The sequence below is a fragment of the Choloepus didactylus genome, chromosome X (assembly GCF_015220235.1).
Source record: "Choloepus didactylus isolate mChoDid1 chromosome X, mChoDid1.pri, whole genome shotgun sequence".
NCBI lineage: Eukaryota > Metazoa > Chordata > Mammalia > Pilosa > Megalonychidae > Choloepus > Choloepus didactylus.
Genome location: NC_051334.1, coordinates 124,613,150 through 124,633,410, shown reverse-complemented (window position 1 = coordinate 124,633,410; position 20,261 = coordinate 124,613,150). Strand labels below are relative to the sequence as shown.

The window sequence follows — 20,261 nt, the reverse complement described above, 5'->3', positions numbered from 1 at the left end:
AAATCTGTTCTGGTTTGCTAATGCTGCCCTTTTGCAAAACACCAGAAATGGATTGGCTTTTGTAAAGGGGGTTTATTTGGTTACACAGTTACAGTCTTAAGGCCATAAAGTGTCCAAGGTAAGGCATCAACAAAGGGTACCTTCACTGAAGGATGGCTGATGGTGTCCGAAAATCTCTTTAGCTGGGAAGGCACATGGCTGGCATCTGTTGATCCTGGACTATGTTCCAGCTTCTCTGTCAGCTCCTGAGCATTCTTCAAAGTGTCCCTCTTGGTTGTAGCAAGCTCGCTCCTTCTGTCTGAGCTTATATAGTGCTCTAGTAAACCAATCAATGCCCATGCTGAATGGGCAGGGCCACACCTCCATGGAAATTATCCAATCAGAGCTATCACCTACAGTTGGGTGGGTTGCATCTCCATGGAAACAATCAAAAATTACAATCTAATCAACACTAATACGTTCGCCCACACAAGTTTGCATCAAAGATAATGGCATTTTGGGGGACATAATACATTCAAACTGGCACACTGGGTAAGACTACCATGCCAGTAAATGAGGCAAAAACTTCCAAGGAAGAAGCTTTCCTTTAGTTCTGGCTTGGGCAAAAGGTAGGAAAAGAATATAGTTATATCTAGCACCTGGGTGTTCAAATAAAGACAATCTTGACAGGCTCAAATTATTCAGAAAGCAAAAAGAAGATACCAAATATTGAGGGCCTTAGGCAATTTCAGGGGCTGTGACTTTCAGTCCAGCCTGCCACCAAATAAAAAACAGAAAAAAGAAACAAACAAAAAACAAAAAATGAACTTTTTTTCTCTTACTGGTTAGTTTACATCATTAATAGCCAATACATGTGAGTTCTGAAACAAATGCACAGAGTGCAAATTGTAATTATGATCACAGTGCTTTCAGAGATATACTATTAATTCTCTGGCACTATACCCAAAGTGTTTTTGATGTTGAGGCACTTTCAGTTGCACCGCTATGAGGGACATATTTTATAATGGTAATTATCCCGTGAATTGCAATGTGATTTTGTTCCCTATACTGCAGGTCTTCAATCTCCTTCCTCACTTCACTTTTGGCTGTCAAGGGCCACTCAACTGCAAAAGAGTAATTCCAAGGAAATTTTAAGTTTTAAAGAATTGAAATGAAAAATAAATTAGATTTGAAATGCAATTTCACAACATAAGTTTATAAACTTGATACATTAACCTAAATTTGTGAGACTTTGTGTTTATATTTCATATCCTCTTATGCAATTTCAGTGCAACAGTTGAAATACTTCTATCAGTTAAATTGTGATACAGTCTGAAGTTTTCATTTGCAACAGAAACTTTGTGCACTGAACTTAATTTATATAACATATTTCAAACTATAAAATGTTGCCTAGTCACTGCATAGAAACATGTCTTAATTATTTCCAATCACATACTACATATTGCTAGCATTATGAAGTACAAGAGGACGCCAATATTTAGATAATGATAGGTTAGCATTTTCAAAGTTTCTCTTTTCTTCAAAACCATAGCTCTTAAAAAGAACATACTTATGTTAAATTTTTCAATTGTCATATTGTAAATCTACTAAAAAGTAAATTAATCAGTACTTTAGTTACAAATAAGCATCTCATTTATTTTGGCATCATTTTATTTAAAGTTGGCACTCAATATTGTGTTATACGCAATATGTAAATAATTCCACAAGAGTGGCATAATACAATTGTCATTATCTTGATATCAAATTATGCAGCATCTCTTTTAGATATCTTTAGTCTCTTACATTAACTTCATAGGAGTTGAAATCTATCAAGGTCAGATATGATCTCAATGACACTAAATCAAGATATTATCTCCAGTTAGTTATTTTCTATGTTCTCTCTTTTATTCCAGTCTAATAAAATCAAACTATTAACCTTTTGGAGGCATGACATGTATTTTTAAGTCTGCATAAAGACAAAATGATTATCAGTGAGTGTTGCTACACTTTGGCTCACTCTCATAAAATAAAAGAATAAGGCTGACTTACTGAAATGACACATACCATATATAAAGCATATATACATATCACAAAAGGCTGGCAATTATGTTAGTACCTTTGACAGAACTACTATACTTTGAATATGTCTCTGGCACTGGTGGATAAGGATAATATCCACCAATAACAGTGTTCTTCATTTCCCCAGAATGGTCTTTGTTTTAATCCACTGAATAAATTTTTTTTTATCTTGGAATCACTAGTATACAGTTGGCCTCTGTGACCTCTTTGCAGAAAGGATAAAGAATAAAAAATGAGAAAAAAGTCACTGTAATAAGCTGAACAGACTTTTCTTGGGTACAAAAACAGTTTGATATCAAAAATCTCTCTTCTGTCACCAAGAAAAGAAGTCAAGTTCACAATGTAGCAGATAATTATACTTAAAAGGCATACAAAAATTATCTAAAGACAGCAAACAAATCCTAAATCAAGAAGGAAATCAGATATATTGGAGTTAAGTGGACTAAACTGAACCTGTCTCCAGGATGTTGAAAAATCACAAGCAAAATAAAATTTTTCTAACTATCCAAATGTTTGGCATTTCTAAAACATCAATTTTTAATATCATGGTATTAACCTAGATATATGGCACCATGTATAAGTTGCTTATAATATAACTCAGCATTTAAATATGTGGTCTTAAAACATACTTGAAAGTGTCATATTTACATCTGATATTTTTAGTGTTTATAAAGCAAAGTATTGACAAAGATGCGTGTTACATCTTTCCTAGGATTCTTCTTTTGGAAAATTTCCTAATTACCAACATGGCAGTATTATATTAAACACCCCATTCTGCACCATTCCCTCATTCTTATATTTGGTAATTTTTACCTTTATTTTTTTTGACCCTGTCATCAGAGATAATAGAGAAAATAATGTACTTGCAGACAAGGAGTGTGATTTTTCTTGCTATATATACAAGTAAAATGTTGAGATCCTGGGACTGAAATTTGACACACATTTATGTTTTATTTAGTGCTTTAAAATAGTGTTAACTGCTTCCTTCTGGGACCTGAGTCTGTTCTCGTCTGGGAAAACTTGATGGGGGTGGCCAAGGCAGTCAGATGCCTAGATAACAGAAAACTACAGCCTACACTAAGATAAATGAAGTTATGGCCCAGTCAAAGGAACAAATGTACACTTCAACTGAGGTACAGGAATTTAAACTACTAATGCTAAACCAATTCAAAAAGTTTAGAGAAGATATGGCAAAAGAGACAAAGGCTATAAAGAAATCACTGGGCGTACATAAGGCAGAAATCAAAAGTTCAAAAAAACAACTGGCAGAAACCATGGAAATGAAAGGCACAACACAAGAGACAAAAGACACAATGGAAACATACAACAGCAGATCTCAAGAGGCAGAAGAAAACACTCATGAACTGGAGAACAAGGCACCTGAAAGCCTACACACAAAAGAACAGAGAGAAAAGAATGGAAAATATGAGCAACGTCTCCAGGAACTTAAGGACAAAATGAAATACAGGAATGTACATATCATTGGTGTCCCAGAAGGAGAAGAGAAGGGAAAAGGGGCAGAAGCAACAATAGAGGAAATAATCAATGAAAATTTGCCATCTCTTATGAAAGACATAAAATTACAAATCCAAGAAGCATAGCGTAACCCAAACAGAATAGATCTGAATAGGCCTACGCCAAGACACTTAATAATCACATTATCAAACATCAAAGATAAAGAGAGAATCCTGAAAGCAGCAAGAGAAAAGCGATCCATCACATACAAAGGAGGCTTCATATGACTATATGCGGATTTCTCAGCAGAAACCATGGAGACAAGAAGAAAGTAGTGTGATATACTTAAGATACTGAAAGAGAAAAACTGCCAACGGAGAATCCTATATCTGGCAAAACTGTCCTTCAAATATGAGGGACAGCTCAAAATATTCTCTGACAAACAGACAATGAGAGAGTTTGTGAACAAGATACCTGCTCTACGGGAAATACTAAAGGGAGCACTACAACAGACAGGAAAAGACAGGAGTGAGAGGTTTGGAACACAATTTTGGGTGATGGTAACACAGCAATGTAAGTACACTGAACAAAGATAACTATGAATATGGTTGAAAGAGGAAGGGTAGGAGCATGTGGGACACCAGAAGGAAAGAAGAAAGATAAAGACTAGGAATGTATAACTCAGTGAAACCTAGGGTGCTCAACAATTGTAATAAAAAGTACAAATATGTTTTTATATGAGGTAGAACAAATGAATGCCAACACTGCAAGGTGTTAAAAATAGGGTGGGACTGGGGGAAAATACAATCAACGCAAACTAGAGGCTATAATTAATAGAAACATTGCATTATGCTTCCTTTAACATAACAAAGTCAATATACCAAAGATAAATGCATATGGGGGCGGCGACGACATACAGGAAGGGTATGGGACTCCTGGCATTGGTGATGCTGCCTGACTCTTTATTCTACTTTAGATTAATTCTCTCTTTCCTTTGTTGCTTTCTAGCTGTCATGTTTTTTTTCCTCTCTCTTTTTTCTTTTTCTTTTCTCTCTCTACCGTCTTTGATTTTTCCTCCTTCTTTGTGGAAGAAATGGAGATGTCATTATATAGATAGTGGCGATGGTGCTGAATACATAAATATGTGACTATACAGGGAACCAACAATTGTTTACTTAGGACAGAATGTATGGTGTGTGAACAAAACCACCTTAAAAAAATGGGTTGATGAAGAATCCTTTAGGGCACTGCATTGATTGAAATAAGACAGACACATAAGAACAAATATTGCAGGGTCTCAGTGATATGAACTAATTATAATATGTAAACGCATAGACATGAAATATAAGTTACCAGGATACAGAATGAGGTGAAAGAATGGGGAGCAGTTGCTTATTATGAACAGAATGTTCAACTAGGGTGAACTTAAACTTTTGGAAATGGACAGGGGTGGTGGTAGTATGTTGTGAAAATAACTAACAGTGCTGAAAAGTGTGTGAAGGTGATAGAAAGGGGAAGCTCAGAGTCCCATATGTCACCAGAAGGAAAGTTGGAGGTTAAAAGACGGGAATGTATAAAACAGTGAATCTTGTGGTAGACAATGTCCATGATTAACTGTACAAATATTAGAAATTTCTCTTATGAACTAGAACAAATGTATGACACTACAACTAGAAGTTAATAATAGAGGGGCATATAGGAAAAAAAATATACCTATTGCAAACTATATACTACAGTTAGTAGTATTTTAACATTCTTTCATCAACAAATAACAAGTGTCCTATACCAAAACTATGAATCAATAATGGAGGGGCAATGGTTAGGAGTATGGGAGGACTTGAGTTTCCTTTTTTTTTCTTTATTTCTTTTCTGTAGTAATGAAAATGTTCCAAAAATTGAACAAAAATTAATTGTGGTGAGGGATGCACAGCTGTATTATGGTACAATGGGCAACTGATTGTACGCTTAGGATCTTTGAATAATTGTATGGTATGTGAACAATCTCAAAAAAAAAAAATAAATAAATAAATAAAGATTTGAACCAACAAAAAAAAAAATCAGACTGTCAAATCGTATACTTTCTAGCTGTTTGGCATTAAAAAAATTACTTAGCCCCTCTGAAAGTTAGTTTCCTCACATGGAAATTTGTAAATACATTAAGTCTTTAAAAGGTAACTAGGAATACAAAATGAGATGACATCTACAAGCACCTGGGTAGGTAGGAAACCATATAATGTCGCCTCTCCTTTGTTTTTTCCTAAAGCAAAAGTAAAAAGGATGTCCTACTACCAAGGGTAGTATTCCAGAATATCCTTGGTCATGTTCACCTTTATGGGTCTGAAGCCCTTTAACACTCAACATCCGTTTAATGATTGTTTTCCTTTCACTCTTGGTAGAAGATGAAAACAAATTGATTGTTGTCAACTGTTATACTAGAATAAGTCTCACCAAGGTCTGTACATACTTCTCTTAGAAAGATAAATTTCACATTGTCACAACGACTAGAACATATATGCTTGGCAAAGTTTTTGTGAGAAATGTTTATCCAAAACTTGTGTCAGCTTGTTGTTTAAAGTGGCTAAAATTAATGAGAGAGACCCGACCATAATAGCCACTTAAAATGAAATAATGAAATTATCATCAAAGGTCATCACTGCCAACTATATATGCCCTAAAAGAAGCTATATGAGAGGTCAGCCCCATTCATTTTGGAAGCAAATGTCCTGGTTATGGCCAAAACCCTCTCTGTCCCTTCCCCAAAAAGTTGGGATGAGGTTCAGTTCTGTTCAGATACAGTTTTTAAAAATACTTTCACAAGCAGAGGCTGGAATCTAATGTGGTAATATCTGAATGATGTGTAATACTCTTCTCCATGGAGAAAAAAGGGGTAGCAGACCAAGGTCTCCAGGTCTCTTGGTGTTCTACAATGTCTACCTCATTGCTGGCTAAAAAAACTAGATTTAGTCTAGATTGGGAGTTTCTCCATGTTGGCAAGCATTTAACCCAGGTAATAATCAGTACAGTATTTTACTCATTAATCATTTGGAAAATATACAACAGCATAAAATATCTAAAATAGCTTCATGCTCAGAATTCAAATAAGGAAAAATTCACTGAAGTGGTTGAAAAGTATTAAATATACATTTATTTTCTTATAACAGCTCTGAAGACCAATTTGTTGTATGAAATACATAATAGGGTCTAACTAAAATGTTTTCAAATAAACAAAACCAGTGGATTTAAAATAAATACCATCATATCTTAACAAATGCAGGTAAATAAAGCCAACTTCAAAGTAAGCAAAACATTGACCAGCTGGTATGATAATACCAACCTAATATTAATTTAATACTCAAATGGATCATGCTTACCATTGTCATTAAATAATTACACACTCTGTCAATTCTCTACCAATTAATTCCACATCAATAGAGTCTTCAACATCTTTAATGGGGTCTATTTAATTTCCAAATGGATACAAAGGGAATTGACTACTTGTTTTAGTTTCACTGAATCATAAGCTTTTATGTGTGACATACCAACAAGGAGAATTATTAGAGTGCCTTGTTTCCCGAAAAACTGGATTCAACCCCAAATTCATTCTGAACAACCAGCAGGTAGTTAATATCTGTAATACCAAATATGATATTAACATAGAAAATATTTAAACATTAGGTCAGACTTTGAATTTGCTAACTCAATATCATGCCACTTTGCTAAGTCAGTTTACTCCATCTTTTTTTTCCTTAAAGTTAATACCCCCATTTTCAAAAATAAAAAGTTAAAAAAAAGAACTGAGTACTTGGGTAAATATTTTCAAAGATTTCTGGCTGAGATGTAGAAAACAGTTCTATTATAAATGGTTGTTCTGAAGTCCCATCAGCAAAGTGAACCTAGTGATATGACCAAAAATCTTCACAGTTTTCTATATGGATAGAATATGAACAAAAATGAAGGCAATTTGATCATACACACATGAACACAGAACTATTGACTAAAATACTTTTTACGACAAAACTTTAAAAACGTACCTTTTTTTTTTTTTACTGCTGGACCCTTCCTACAAACACTAAAATGCCAATCACATCAGATAATTTTCTGGCATATTGTCCAGTTCTGATCTAAAAAAAGCAAAATTATTAAATAGACATCATATTTTTAAACAATGAAAAACATTCTACAATTATGATAATGAAATAACTGTTACAACACAAATTTGGGTAGATTTTGAGCAAAATAAAATGCATTATGTTTCCGTGACTAACATTTAAAATTAGTATTTAAGACAGTGTACAAAAGTATTTTACCTTGTGACAAATCAGTGACACAATTTTGGCAATTTCCAGTCTGGTTTTACTTGCTTTTCTGGGATGATAATTATATTAGTTGGAGGATCTTGAAAGTTCAGGCAGATTTCTGAAAAGCAAATATATTACTTTAGTATGATATATTTGTATACTTTAATACATTCAAAAGAATATACATATGTATAAATGACACAGCAAAATAATATACTGAACATTTGGGAACCCACCACCAAACCCAAGAACTAGAGCATTATCAATTGCTTTCTTCTATCAATTCCTTGATTAACACATCCACTTATCTCCCTACCAGTGATTAACCATACTTTGAATTTAGTGTTTTATCATTTCTTTAATTTAAAAAAAGGTTTATCACTTATATATTTTTGTCTCCAAAAATAGTTTAGTTTGCCTCCAAAAATACTGTTTAGTTTGGCTTGTTTTTGAACTTTCTACTACAAACATGGTTGCTATGAACATTTTTGTACATATTTCCCTGCACACATGGGCAAGAGTTTTTCTAAGGTATATGCCCAGGAATGGAAACTTTGGGTTATAAGACATGCAAATGTTCAATGCTACAAAATAATCCCAAATTATTTTTAAGTAATGTGCCTCTATATATTACTACCAGCAATGTGTAAGCATCCCCATTGATCCATGTGCTCTCCAAATTTTGGTAATCTCAAAATTTTTATTTTTTGTCAGTCTAGTGATGCAAAATGACAATTTGTTGTGGTCCGATTTTGCACTTCCCTTATTACTAGTTCTATTGAATGGAAATGCCTGTTTATGTCTTCTGCCCATTAAAAAAATTACTGTGGTAACATACATGCAACATGAAATTTCACACTTTAACTATTTTCATGTATACAATTCAGTTGTATTCATTACATTAACAAATTTGTACTACCATCACTATCATCCATTACCAAAAGTTTTTCACCACCCCACGGTTCTTTGTCTTTTTAAAATTTATTTGTAAGAGTTTTTTTTTTTTAATATATTTTGGATATTAATCCTTTGTTGATTTTGTAGCTGCAAATATCTTCATCCAGTTTGTGGCTTTTTTTTTTTTTTTCATTCTTTTATGGTGTCTTTAGATGGACATAAGTTTTACATTTTAATGTATTTTTGTTTATTAATCTTTCTTTTATGAGTACTACTTCTTGTGTCCTATCCAAGAAATCTTTCCTTATACCAAGGGTCAAAAAGTTCTTCTAATTTAAGTTCTTCTAAAAATTTTGCCTTTCACATTTACACATTTAATATATCCATAATTGATTTTTTTTTAATCTTCATTTTATTGAGATATATTCACATACCACACAGTCATACAAAACAAATCGTACTTTCGATTGTTTACAGTACCATTACATAGTGGTACATTCATCACCCAAATCAATCCCTGACACCTTCATTAGCACACACACAAAAATAACAAGAATAATAATTAGAGTGAAAAAGAGCAATTGAAGTAAAAAAGAACACTGGGTACCTTTGTCTGTTTGTTTCCTTCCCCTATTTTTCTACTCATCCTTCCATAAACTAGACAAAGTGGAGTGTGGTCCTTATGGCTTTCCCAATCCCCTTGTCACCCCTCATAAGCTACATTTTTATACAACTGTCTTTGAGATTCATGGGTTCTGGGTTGTAGTTTGATAGTTTCAGGTATCCACCACCAGCTACCCCAATTCTTCAGAACCTAAAAAGGGTTGTCTAAAGTGTGCGTAAGAGTGCCCACCAGAGTGACCTCTCGGCTCCTTTTGGATTCTCTCTGCCACTGAAGCTTATTTCATTTCCTTTCACATCCCCCTTTTGGTCAAGAAGATGTTCTCCGTCCCACGATGCCAGGTCTACGTTCCTCCCCGGGAGTCATATTCCACGTTGCCAGGGAGATTCACTCCCCTGGGTGTCTGATCCCACGTAGTGGGGAGGGCAGTGATTTCACCTTTCAAGTTGGCTTAGCTAGAGAGACAGGGCCACATCTGAGCAACAAAGAGGCATTCGGGAGGAGGCTCTTAGGCACAACCATAGGGAGGCCTAGCCTCTCCTTTGCAGCAACCGTCTTCCCAAGGGTAAAACCTGTGGTAGAGGGCTCAACCCATCAAACCTCCAGTCCCCTATGTCTGTGGTCATGTTAGCAACCATGGAGGTGGGGTAGGCGAATACCCCTGCATTCTCCACAGGCTCCTCAAGGGGGCACTACATCTTTTTTTTTTCCTTGTTTTTCTTTTCTTTTTTTTTTTTTAACTTTCCCTTCTTTTTTAAATCAACTGTATGAAAAAAAAGTTAAAAAGAAAACAAACATACAATAAAAGAACATTTCAAAGAGACCATAACAAGGGAGTAAGAAAAAGACAACTAACCTAAGATAACTGCTTAACTTCCAACATGTTCCTACTTTACCCCAAGAAAGTTACCTAATATAGCAACATTTCTGTGAACTTGCTCCTACTATATCCATCAGAAATTAACAGACCATAGTCATTCCTGGGCATCCCCAGAACGTTAAATAGCTTATCTGTTCTTCTTGGATTATTGTTCCCCCTTCCTTAATTGCTCTCTATTGCTAGTTCCCCTAAATTCTACATTATAAGCCATTTGTTTTACATTTTTCAAAGTTCACATTAGTGGTAGCATATAATATTTCTCTTTTTGTGCCTGGCTTATTTCACTCAGCATTATGTCTTCAAGGTTCATCCATGTTGTCATATGTTTCACGAGATCGTTCCTTCTTACTGCCGCGTAGTATTCCATCGTGTGTATATACCACATTTTATTTATCCACTCATCTGTTGAAGGTCATTTGGGTTGTTTCCATCTCTTGGCAATTGTGAATAATGCTGCTATGAACATTGGCGTGCAGATATCTGTTCGTGTCACTGCTTTCCGATCTTCCGGGTATATACCGAGAAGTGCAATCGCTGGATCGAATGGTAACTCTATATCTAGTTTTCTAAGGAACTGCCAGACTGACTTCCAGAGTGGCTGAACCATTATACAGTCCCACCAACAGTGAATAAGAGTTCCAATTTCTCCACATCCCCTCCAGCATTTGTAGTTTCCTGTTTGTTTAATGGCAGCCATTCTAACCGGTGTTAGATGGTATCTCATTGTGGTCTTAATTTGCATCTCTCTAATAGCTAGTGAAGCTGAACATTTTTTCATGTGTTTCTTGGCCATTTGTATTTCCTCTTCAGAGAACTGTCTTTTCATATCTTTTGCCCATTTTATAATTGGGCCGACTGTACTATTGTCATTGAGTTGTAGGATTTCTTTATATATGCAAGATATCAGTCTTTTGTCAGATACATGGTTTCCAAAAATTTTTTCCCATTGAGTTGGCTGCCTCTTTACCTTTTTGAGAAATTCCTTTGAGGTGCAGAAACTTCTAAGCTTGAGGAGTTCCCATTTATCTATTTTCTCTTTTGTTGCTTGTGCTTTGGGTGTAAAGTCTAGGAAGTGGCCGCCTAATACAAGGTCTTGAAGATGTTTTCCTACATTATCTTCTAGGAGTTTTATGGTACTTTCTTTTATATTGAGATCTTTGGTCCATTTTGAGTTAATTTTTGTGTAGGGGGTGAGGTAGGGGTCCTCTTTCATTCTTTTGGATATGGATATCCAACTCTCCCAGCGCCATTTGTTGAAAAGACCATTATGACTCAGTTCAGTGACTTTGGGGGCCTTATCAAAGATCAGTCAGCCATAGATCTGAGGGTCTATCTCCGAATTCTCAATTCGATTCCATTGATCTATATGTCTATCTTTGTGCCAGTACCATGCTGTTTTGACAACTGTGGCTTTATAATAAGCTTCAAAGTCAGGGAGTGTAAGTCCTCCCACTTCGTTTTTCTTTTTTAGAGTGTCTTTAGCAATTCGAGGCATCTTCCCTTTCCAAATAAATTTGATAACTAGCTTTTCCAAGTCTGCAAAGTAGGTTGTTGGAATTTTGATTGGGATTGCATTGAATCTGTAGATGAGTTTGGGTAGAATTGACATCTTAATGACATTTAGTCTTCCTATCCATGAACATGGAATATTTTTCCATCTTTTAAGGTCCCCTTCTATTTCTTTTAGTAGAGTTATGTAGTTTTCTTTGTATAGGTCTTTTACATCTTTGGTTAAGTTTATTCCTAGGTACTTGATTTTTTTAGTTGCTATTGAAAATGGTATCTTTTTCTTGAGTGTCTCTTCAGTTTGTTCATTTCTAGCATACAGAAACATTACTGACTTATGTGCATTAATCTTGTATCCCGCTACTTTGCTAAATTTGTTTATTAGCTCTAGTAGCTGTATCGTCGATTTCTCAGGGTTTTCTAGATATAAGATCATATCATCTGCAAACAATGACAGTTTTACTTCTTCTTTTCCAATTTGGATGCCTTTTATTTCTTTGTCTTGCCGGATTGCCCTGGCTAGCACTTCCAGGACAATGTTGAATAACAGTGGTGACAGCGGGCATCCTTGTCTTGTTCCTGATCTTAGAGGGAAGGCTTTCAGTCTCTCACCATTGAGTACTATGCTGGCTGTGGGTTTTTCATATATGCTCTTTATCATGTTGAGGAAGTTTCCTTCAATTCCTACCTTTTGAAGTGTTTTTATCAAAAAGGGATGTTGGATTTTGTCAAATGCTTTTTCAGCATCTATTGAGATGATCAATTGATTTTTCCCTTTTGACTTGTTAATGTGTTGTAATACATTGATTGATTTTCTTATGTTGAACCATCCTTGCATGCCTGGAATAAACCCCACTTGGTCATGGTGTATGATTTTTTTAATGTGTCTTTGGATTCGATTTGCAAGTATTTTGTTGAGGATTTTTGCATCTATATTCATTAGGGAGATTGGCCGGTAGTTTTCCTTTTTTGTAGCATCTTTGCCTGGTTTTGGTATTAGATTGATGTTAGCTTCATAAAATGAGTTAGGTAGTGTTCCATTTTCTTCAATGTTTTGAAAGAGTTTGAGTAAGATTGGTGTCAGTTCTTTCTGGAACGTTTGGTAGAATTCCCCTGTGAAGCCATCTGGCCCTGGGCATTTATTTGTGGGAAGATTTTTGATGACTGATTGGATCTCTTTGCTTGTGATGGGTTGGTTGAGGTCTTCTATTTCTTCTCTGGTCAGTCTAGGTTGTTCATATGTTTCCAGGAAATTGTCCATTTCTTCTACATTCTCCAGTTTGTTGCCATACAGTTGTTCATGGTATCCTCTTATAATTTTTTTAATTTCTTCAGGATCTGCAGTTATGTCACCTTTTTCATTCATTATTTTGTTTATATGTGTCTTCTCTCTTTTTGATTTTCTCAGTCTAGCTAGGGGCTTGTCAATCTTGTTGATCTTCTCAAAGAACCAACTTTTGGTGATATTTATCCTCTCTATTGTTTTTTTTGTTCTCTATGTCATTTATTTCTGCTTTAATCCTTGTTATGTCTTTTCTTCTACTTGGTTTAGGATTGGTTTGCTGTTCATTTTCTAGCTTCTTCAGTTGATCCATTAGTTCTTTGATTTTGGCTCTTTCTTCCTTTTTAATATATGTGTTTAGTGCTATAAATTTCCCCCTTAGCACTGCTTTTGCTGCATCCCATAGGTTTTGGTATTTTGTGTTCTCATTTTCATTCGTCTCTATATATTTAGCAATTTCTGTTGCTATTTCTTCTTTAACCCACTGATTGTTTAGGAGTGTGTTGTTTAACCTCCAGGTATTTGTGAATTTTCTAAGTCTCTGATGGTTATTGACTTCTAATTGTATTCCATTGTGGTCAGAGAATGTGCTTTGAATAATTTCAAACTTTTTAAATTTATTGAGGCTTGTTTTATGTCCCAGCATATGATCTATTCTGGAGAAAGTTCCATGAGCACTAGAAAAGTATGTGTATCCTGGTGATTTGGGATGTAATGTCCTGTATATGTCTGTTAAATCTAATTCATTTATCAGATTGTTTAGGTTTTCAATTTCCTTATTGGTCTTCTGTCTGGTTGATCTATCTATAGGAGAGAGTGATGTGTTGAAGTCTCCCACAATTATTGTGGAAACATCAATTGCTTCCTTTAGTTTTGCCAGTGTTTCTCTCATGTATTTTGTGGCACCTTGATTGGGTGCATAGACATTTACGATTGTTATTTCTTCTTGCTGAATTGCCCCTTTTATTAGTATGTAGTGGCCTTCTTTGTCTCTCAAAACATCCCTGCATTTGAAGTCTATTTTATCTGAGATTAATATTGCTACACCTGCTTTCTTTTGGCTGTAGCTTGCATGAAATATTTTTTTCCATCCTTTCACTTTCAGTTTCTTTGTGTCCCTGTGTCTAAGATGAGTCTCTTGTATGCAACATATTGATGGTTCATTTTTTTTGATCCATTCTGCGAATCTATATCTTTTAATTGGGGAGTTTAATCCATTTACATTCAACGTTATAACCGTGAAGGCATTTCTTGAATCAGCCATCTTATCCTTTGGTTTATGTTTGTCATATTTTTCCCCTCTGTCTATTAATATCCTTTATTGTACCCATACCGAATCTCTTTAGTACTGAACCTTTCTCCAAGTCTCTCTGTCCTTTCTTTGTTTCTCTGTCTGTAGGGCTCCTTTAGTATCTCCAGCAGGGCAGGTCTCTTGTTAGCAAATTCTCTCAGCATTTGTTTGTCTGTGAAAAATTTAAGCTCTCCCTCAAATTTGAAGGAGAGCTTTGCTGGATAAAGTATTCTTGGCTGGAAATTTTTCTCACTCAGAATTTTAAATATATCGTGCCACTGCCTTCTCGCCTCCATGGTGGCTGCTGAGTAGTCACTACTTAGTCTTATGCTGTTTCCTTTGTATGTGGTGAATTGCTTTTCTCTTGCTGCTTTCAGAACTTGCTCCTTCTCTTCTGTGTTTGACAGTGTGATCAGTATATGTCTCGGAGTGGGTTTATTTGGATTTATTCTATTTGGGGTTCGCTGAGCATTTATGATTTGTGTATTTATGTTGTTTAGAAGATTTGGGAAGTTTTCCCCAACAATTTCTTTGAATACTCTTCCTAGACCTTTACCCTTTTCTTCCCCTTCTGGGACACCAATGAGTCTTATATTTGGACGTTTCATATTATCTATCATATCCCTGAGGTCCATTTAGATTTTTTCAATTTTTTCCCCATTCTTTCTTTTATGCTTTCATTTTCCATTCTGTCATCTTCAAGGTCACTGATTCGTTGTTCAACTTCCTCTAGTCTTGTACTATGAGTTTCCAGAATCTTTTTAATTTGGTCAACAGTTTCTTTAATTTCCATAAGATCATCCATTTTTTTATTTAGTCTTGCAATGTCTTCTTTATGCTCTTCTAGGGTCTTCTTGATTTCCTTTGTCTCCCGTACTATGGTCTCATTGTTCATCTTTAGTTCTTTGAGTAGCTGCTCTAGGTGCTGTGTCTCTTCAGATCTTTTGATTTGGGTGCTTGGGCTTGGGTTATCTATATCGTCTGGTTTTTTCATATGCTTTATAATTTTCTATTGTTTTTGGCCTCGTGGCATTTGCTGAACTTGATAGGGTTCTTTTAGGATTTGTAGACCAATTGAAGTCCTTATCTCTAATTTATCAGATCTACAGCTTCGTGGAGTACACTTTCTCTAACTAACCAGCAGGTGGCGTCCACGAGCCACCTGTTCTCCACAAGCCAGTTCTCCCCTGCTTAGCCTTTTTGGTGAGTGGGGGAGTGAGTCTTGTGGGGTCCAATTGGTATACCAAGCTTGCGTGTGTAGTTGGTGTTGCCTGCCCTGTATATGGGGCGTGTTTCTGGGCAGTCAGGGATGGGGGGTGGCTCTAACAATCAAATCTCCCTGGTGATCCTAGAGTTTTAAAGCTGCTGCAATAGTGTAATCCTTCAGTTCAGTCCTGCCACAGTTTGTCTCTGCCACTGACCCACAAGTCCTTGGTATTGGCGTATGGCTCCTGAGACTTGCAAGTGGGCCCCTCTTCCAGGCCGTGCACCCCGGGTCCTCTGTTGAGGGATGACTGTGCTATGTCACAGGTGAGTGCCATCCCCCCAGGGCAGTTCTGGGCTGCTGGGCTGTGTAGGGAGGCTCCCAGTCTGCTGAAATGATGGCTGAATGGGGCTTTGTTAATTCACACTGCTCTACCTTCCCAACTCTGGGACAATCAGCTGAGGTTGCAGGGAAGGCTAATGTCCATGCCCAGTTTTGTGGTGTGTGCCTGTTATTTGAAGCACTTCCGTCACACTGGGTTGTCTGGGGCAGTTCTGGGCTATGGGGCTGGCGATGGGCAGGAGTGTTTCCTGTCCACCAGGATGATGGCTGTGAGCGGACACCCCCCTTTTCTTGGGAAGTTGTGGTGTTTAGTGAATTTTCTCAGCCACTGGATTATTGCGTTTTGCGTTTTGTCTCAGAGCTCTCCTAGTTCTGCTCTTGACTTGACCTGCCCAAATTGCAAGTCTTTGAAGCTTTCTGTATTGGGCTTCTTAGAGTAATTGTTTTAGAAAAAGAAAAAAGGATTAAAAAAAAAAAAAAAAAAAAGGGCCCTCCTCAGAGATCTAATGGGTTATTGAAATGCTAAGAGACAAAGCAACCAGGGCCATTAAGGAAAGGTCCACAGGGCAGAGAGATCAGCTTTTCTTCGGGATTTGCATATGCGCCTCAGGGCCCTTCCCCTTTCTATGTTCACCAGAACTCCAAAAATCCTCCGCTTTTATTTTGGAGTTTTTCGTGTTGTTTTTTTTTCTCTATGCCTGTCTCCTCTCTGCTGGGCTGGCTGCTCTCAGATTCTCTGGTGTCTGGTCTCAGTCTATCTATGGTTGGAGTTTGGATCAGTAGAATGAGATTCCGATAAGGGCTGCCACTGCAGTTCTCCCTTCTCCTTCCCGGAGCTGACAGCCCCTCCTCCCACGGGACTGAGCCTGGCAGGGAGGGGCGTGGGTCCCCTGGCCGCAAAAACTTACAGATTTCGCTGATCTCAGCAGTTCCACGTTTTCATGATTGTTGTATGAAGTATGCCCAAAGTCAGATTGCTCTGTGGTGTCCAGTCCACGCAGTTCCTGGCTTTCTACCTACTTTCCTGGAGGAGTAACTAAAACATACAGCTGACCAGTCTGCCATCTTGCCCCGCCTCCATAATTGATTTTTATATGGTGTGGGCTAGGGATATAATGTCATTTTCCCCCATATATATAATTAATTGTTCCATTACTATTTAGTTCCTTGATGATCTGTATAGTACATCTGTCACATATAAAAATTCTATATGTCTAGGGCAGTTTCTCAACTCTGTATTATGACTCACCTGTCAATTTGTCTATACCTGCACTAATAACCACACTTTCATGAATGCTGTAACTTTACAATAATTTTTGATATTTGGTAAGGGAAATCCTCACCCCTCTGTCAACTTCCTATTCTTGTTTAGAAGTGTCATGACTATTCTTGATAATTATGTGCTTCCTCATAAATTTTAAAATTAGTTTGTCAGTTCCAGAAAAAAAAACCTGATGGAATAGCATTAAATCTATGGATCAGTTTGAGGGAAACTGACATCTTTATGAAATTGAGACTTGTGAACTTGGGATATTTCTCCACTTATTTAGGGCTTCTTTAATGTCTTTCAATAGAGCGTTATAATTTTCTCCAAACAAGCCTTATATATCTTCTGTTAGACTCATTTCTTATATAACCTTATAGTTATTGTTGACATTGTAAATGATGTTTTTAAAAATTCTAATTTTTAATTCTTTGTTATTGAAGTGCAGGAAATAATTGACTTGTTTATTGATCTTGTAGTTAGCTTTGCCAATACCTTGTTTTTAATACTTTTGTTGTTTTGGATTTTCTGCGTAGAAAATCATTTAACTTGTAAGTAATGACAGTTCTGTCTTTCTTTCAAATCCTTATGACTTCAGTGCATTTTGTCTTCTTGCATTGGCTAGGAGAGCCAGTACAATGCTAAATAGAAATAGTAATAGGAGGCATCCATGTTCCCCATTTCAAAAAGGGGTATTTCTAAATTTTCCCCATTATGAATGGTGTTGGCTGTTTTGTTTTGATTTCGTAAACACCCTTTTTATCAGGTTAAGGAAGATTCTTTCTTTTGCTATTTTCTTCTTTTATTTATGAATGGATGTAAAATTTTTACCAATGCCTTTTATGCATCTATTAGGATGGTCATTATCTTCTTTAGTATGTTAATGTGGTGAATGACACCTATAGATTTTCATATGTAAAACCAGCCTTGCATTGCTGAGGAAAAAGGCAACTTAGTCACCATGTGTGATCCTTTTTTACATATTACTGAAATCGGTTTGCTAATATTCTATTCAGAATGTATATATGTTCATGATTGAAGCTGTCCTGCAATTTTTCTCTTTCATAATATTCATGTTTGGTTTTGATTGTCAAGGCTATATTGGTAGCAAAGAATAAGTGAGTGAGTTATGTTATCTTAGTCTATTCTTTGTAATGGTCTTAGAATGTTATATTCCTTGAATGCTTGTTAGAATTTGGCTGTAAAATGATGTGTGCCTGCTATTTTCTTTGTGGGAAGATTTTAAACGTCGGATTCAATTTCTTTAACAGTTATAGGACCATTTGGGCTTTCTGCTTCTTTTTATGCCAGTATGTTATATTTTTCTAAGAATTTGCTGTGTAGCAGACAAAGATTAAACCTGGATGAAGAGACATGATTTCTAGTTCTGGCTATTACTAGCTTTGTAACTGGAACAATTCATTCTACCTCTGTAAGTTTCAGTTTCTCCACATATGAGCAGGGGAAGTTTGGGTTAGCTTGCACCTAGAAAATAGTTTGCATTTTACAATGTACTTTCATAGTCATGATATCATTTGATTATATTAAAACCCCCTTCCAGCTCCAAAATGCTATGATTTCTAGTAAAATAAATAGCCTCTCCCAAAAAACAAACACTCAGTGCTATCATCTCAAAATGTATTATGTAATACATTCTGAAAATCTCAAGTTTTTAAAAAGTTTACTCTCTGGGTATGTCAGCTGAATGCTATTTCCTAAGAGGTAGGACAGAATAATATAGAAAATAGCAATACATAAAGTCATACTTTACCAAACAAATAAAATATAAAATATCTTTTGTTTTGCAGAATTTTTATCCTTATAGGCTTCCATTTATTCAGTCTTCTTTTAAAAAAATACATATTAGTCTCTCTAATTTGGAACTACATGTGTAAATACAAAAAATAAACCAAGGTAAATTACCCCAAAAGTTTGTTGGCCATCAACACCTAGAAGGCAGTGCCGGTATCAGAAATCCCTATTCCCCTACTGACCAACCCTGCCCCTGTCACCACACTCTTCTTCATTTATCTAAAAGATACTGCCAATTTTCCTAACCACCCATTTATACCTTCTCCTATCCAACCCATTCTCCTACTCTCTGTCCATTCTCTCCTTAACTGTATTTCCACTGATTTCCTCTTTACTTTGACTATCTTATTTTTCACTGTTAGTGTCATTAGCCTTTTATTTTTCTGTAATTTTATATTACATAATTGTCACCCCATTTGATGATTATTTTAAGGGCTGGAACTGTATATTTCTGTATCTCCTGTGCCTACCATGGTTTACAAAACTGCCTTTTTCCTCTTTAAAAAGGTCATCAGTTTAAGATAGGTAATTTTTAAAGATCACAGATCAGTAGTTCTCCACTCTGTCTGCACATTAGAATCACTTAACAAATTTTTAAGTAATAACAATGCCCTTGTCGTCTCTTTAGAGTAATTAAATCAGAATTTCTGAGGGTGTTCCACCAGTGGTTCTTTAAAGCTTCTCAAGTGATTCTTATGTGCAGCCAGGGTTGAGAAGCACATACACAAGCAGAGGTCAAGAAATTCTGGCCTGAAAGCACCTGTCTGTTTTTGTAAATAAAGTTTTATATGAACACAGCCATGCCAATTTGTTTATGTATTATCTTTGGTGCTTTCACTGTACAATGGCAGAGTTGAATAGTTATGACAGAGGCCATATGCCCAGAAAAGCCTGAAATACTACTATCTGGTCCTTTACAGAAATAGTTTGCCAACCCCTGATAGAGAGGGAACGTGTCCAGTTATTTATTGAAAAAATATGGGAGAAAACAGAAACTGCTGCTAAACTTGATAAGAAGTAAAACTGTTTTAAAGACTATAATGCACATTTTCAATGTATTTTCATCCAAGCTCTTATTTTAGGAAATAATTTCTATATCTACAATTACTTTATTTGAAAGCATAAATAGCCTCTCATATCAAGAGAGTTTCCAGTATGAAAATCTGGCCTTATCATTCCACATAACAGAGGTAGCATAGAGTTTGTTTTAGTTTTACAGTTAATTTTTTAGTGTGTTTATCTACTGACCACATGCTATGTCTTACTTTTCATATATTTTTAAGGACTAGAAGGAGTTTTTGATACCAGATAGAGTTCTAGACTTATCTGCAGGCATGTAAAAACTGTGAT

At 35.9% G+C, this 20,261-nt stretch overlaps 1 protein-coding gene across 1 annotated transcript in view; it reads right to left on the bottom strand.

Moving 5' to 3' along the window:
- The window catches only part of RADX (RPA1 related single stranded DNA binding protein, X-linked), a 101,105-nt gene that overhangs the window by 64,846 nt on the left and 15,998 nt on the right, over nucleotides 1-20,261 (bottom strand). Inside the window, 8 exon segments of the mRNA XM_037820875.1 lie at nucleotides 943-1,103; nucleotides 2,096-2,180; nucleotides 2,183-2,224; nucleotides 2,227-2,261; nucleotides 7,316-7,438; nucleotides 7,541-7,606; nucleotides 7,609-7,634; nucleotides 7,821-7,929. Coding sequence (XP_037676803.1) covers nucleotides 943-1,103; nucleotides 2,096-2,180; nucleotides 2,183-2,224; nucleotides 2,227-2,261; nucleotides 7,316-7,438; nucleotides 7,541-7,606; nucleotides 7,609-7,634; nucleotides 7,821-7,929 — 647 coding nt within the window.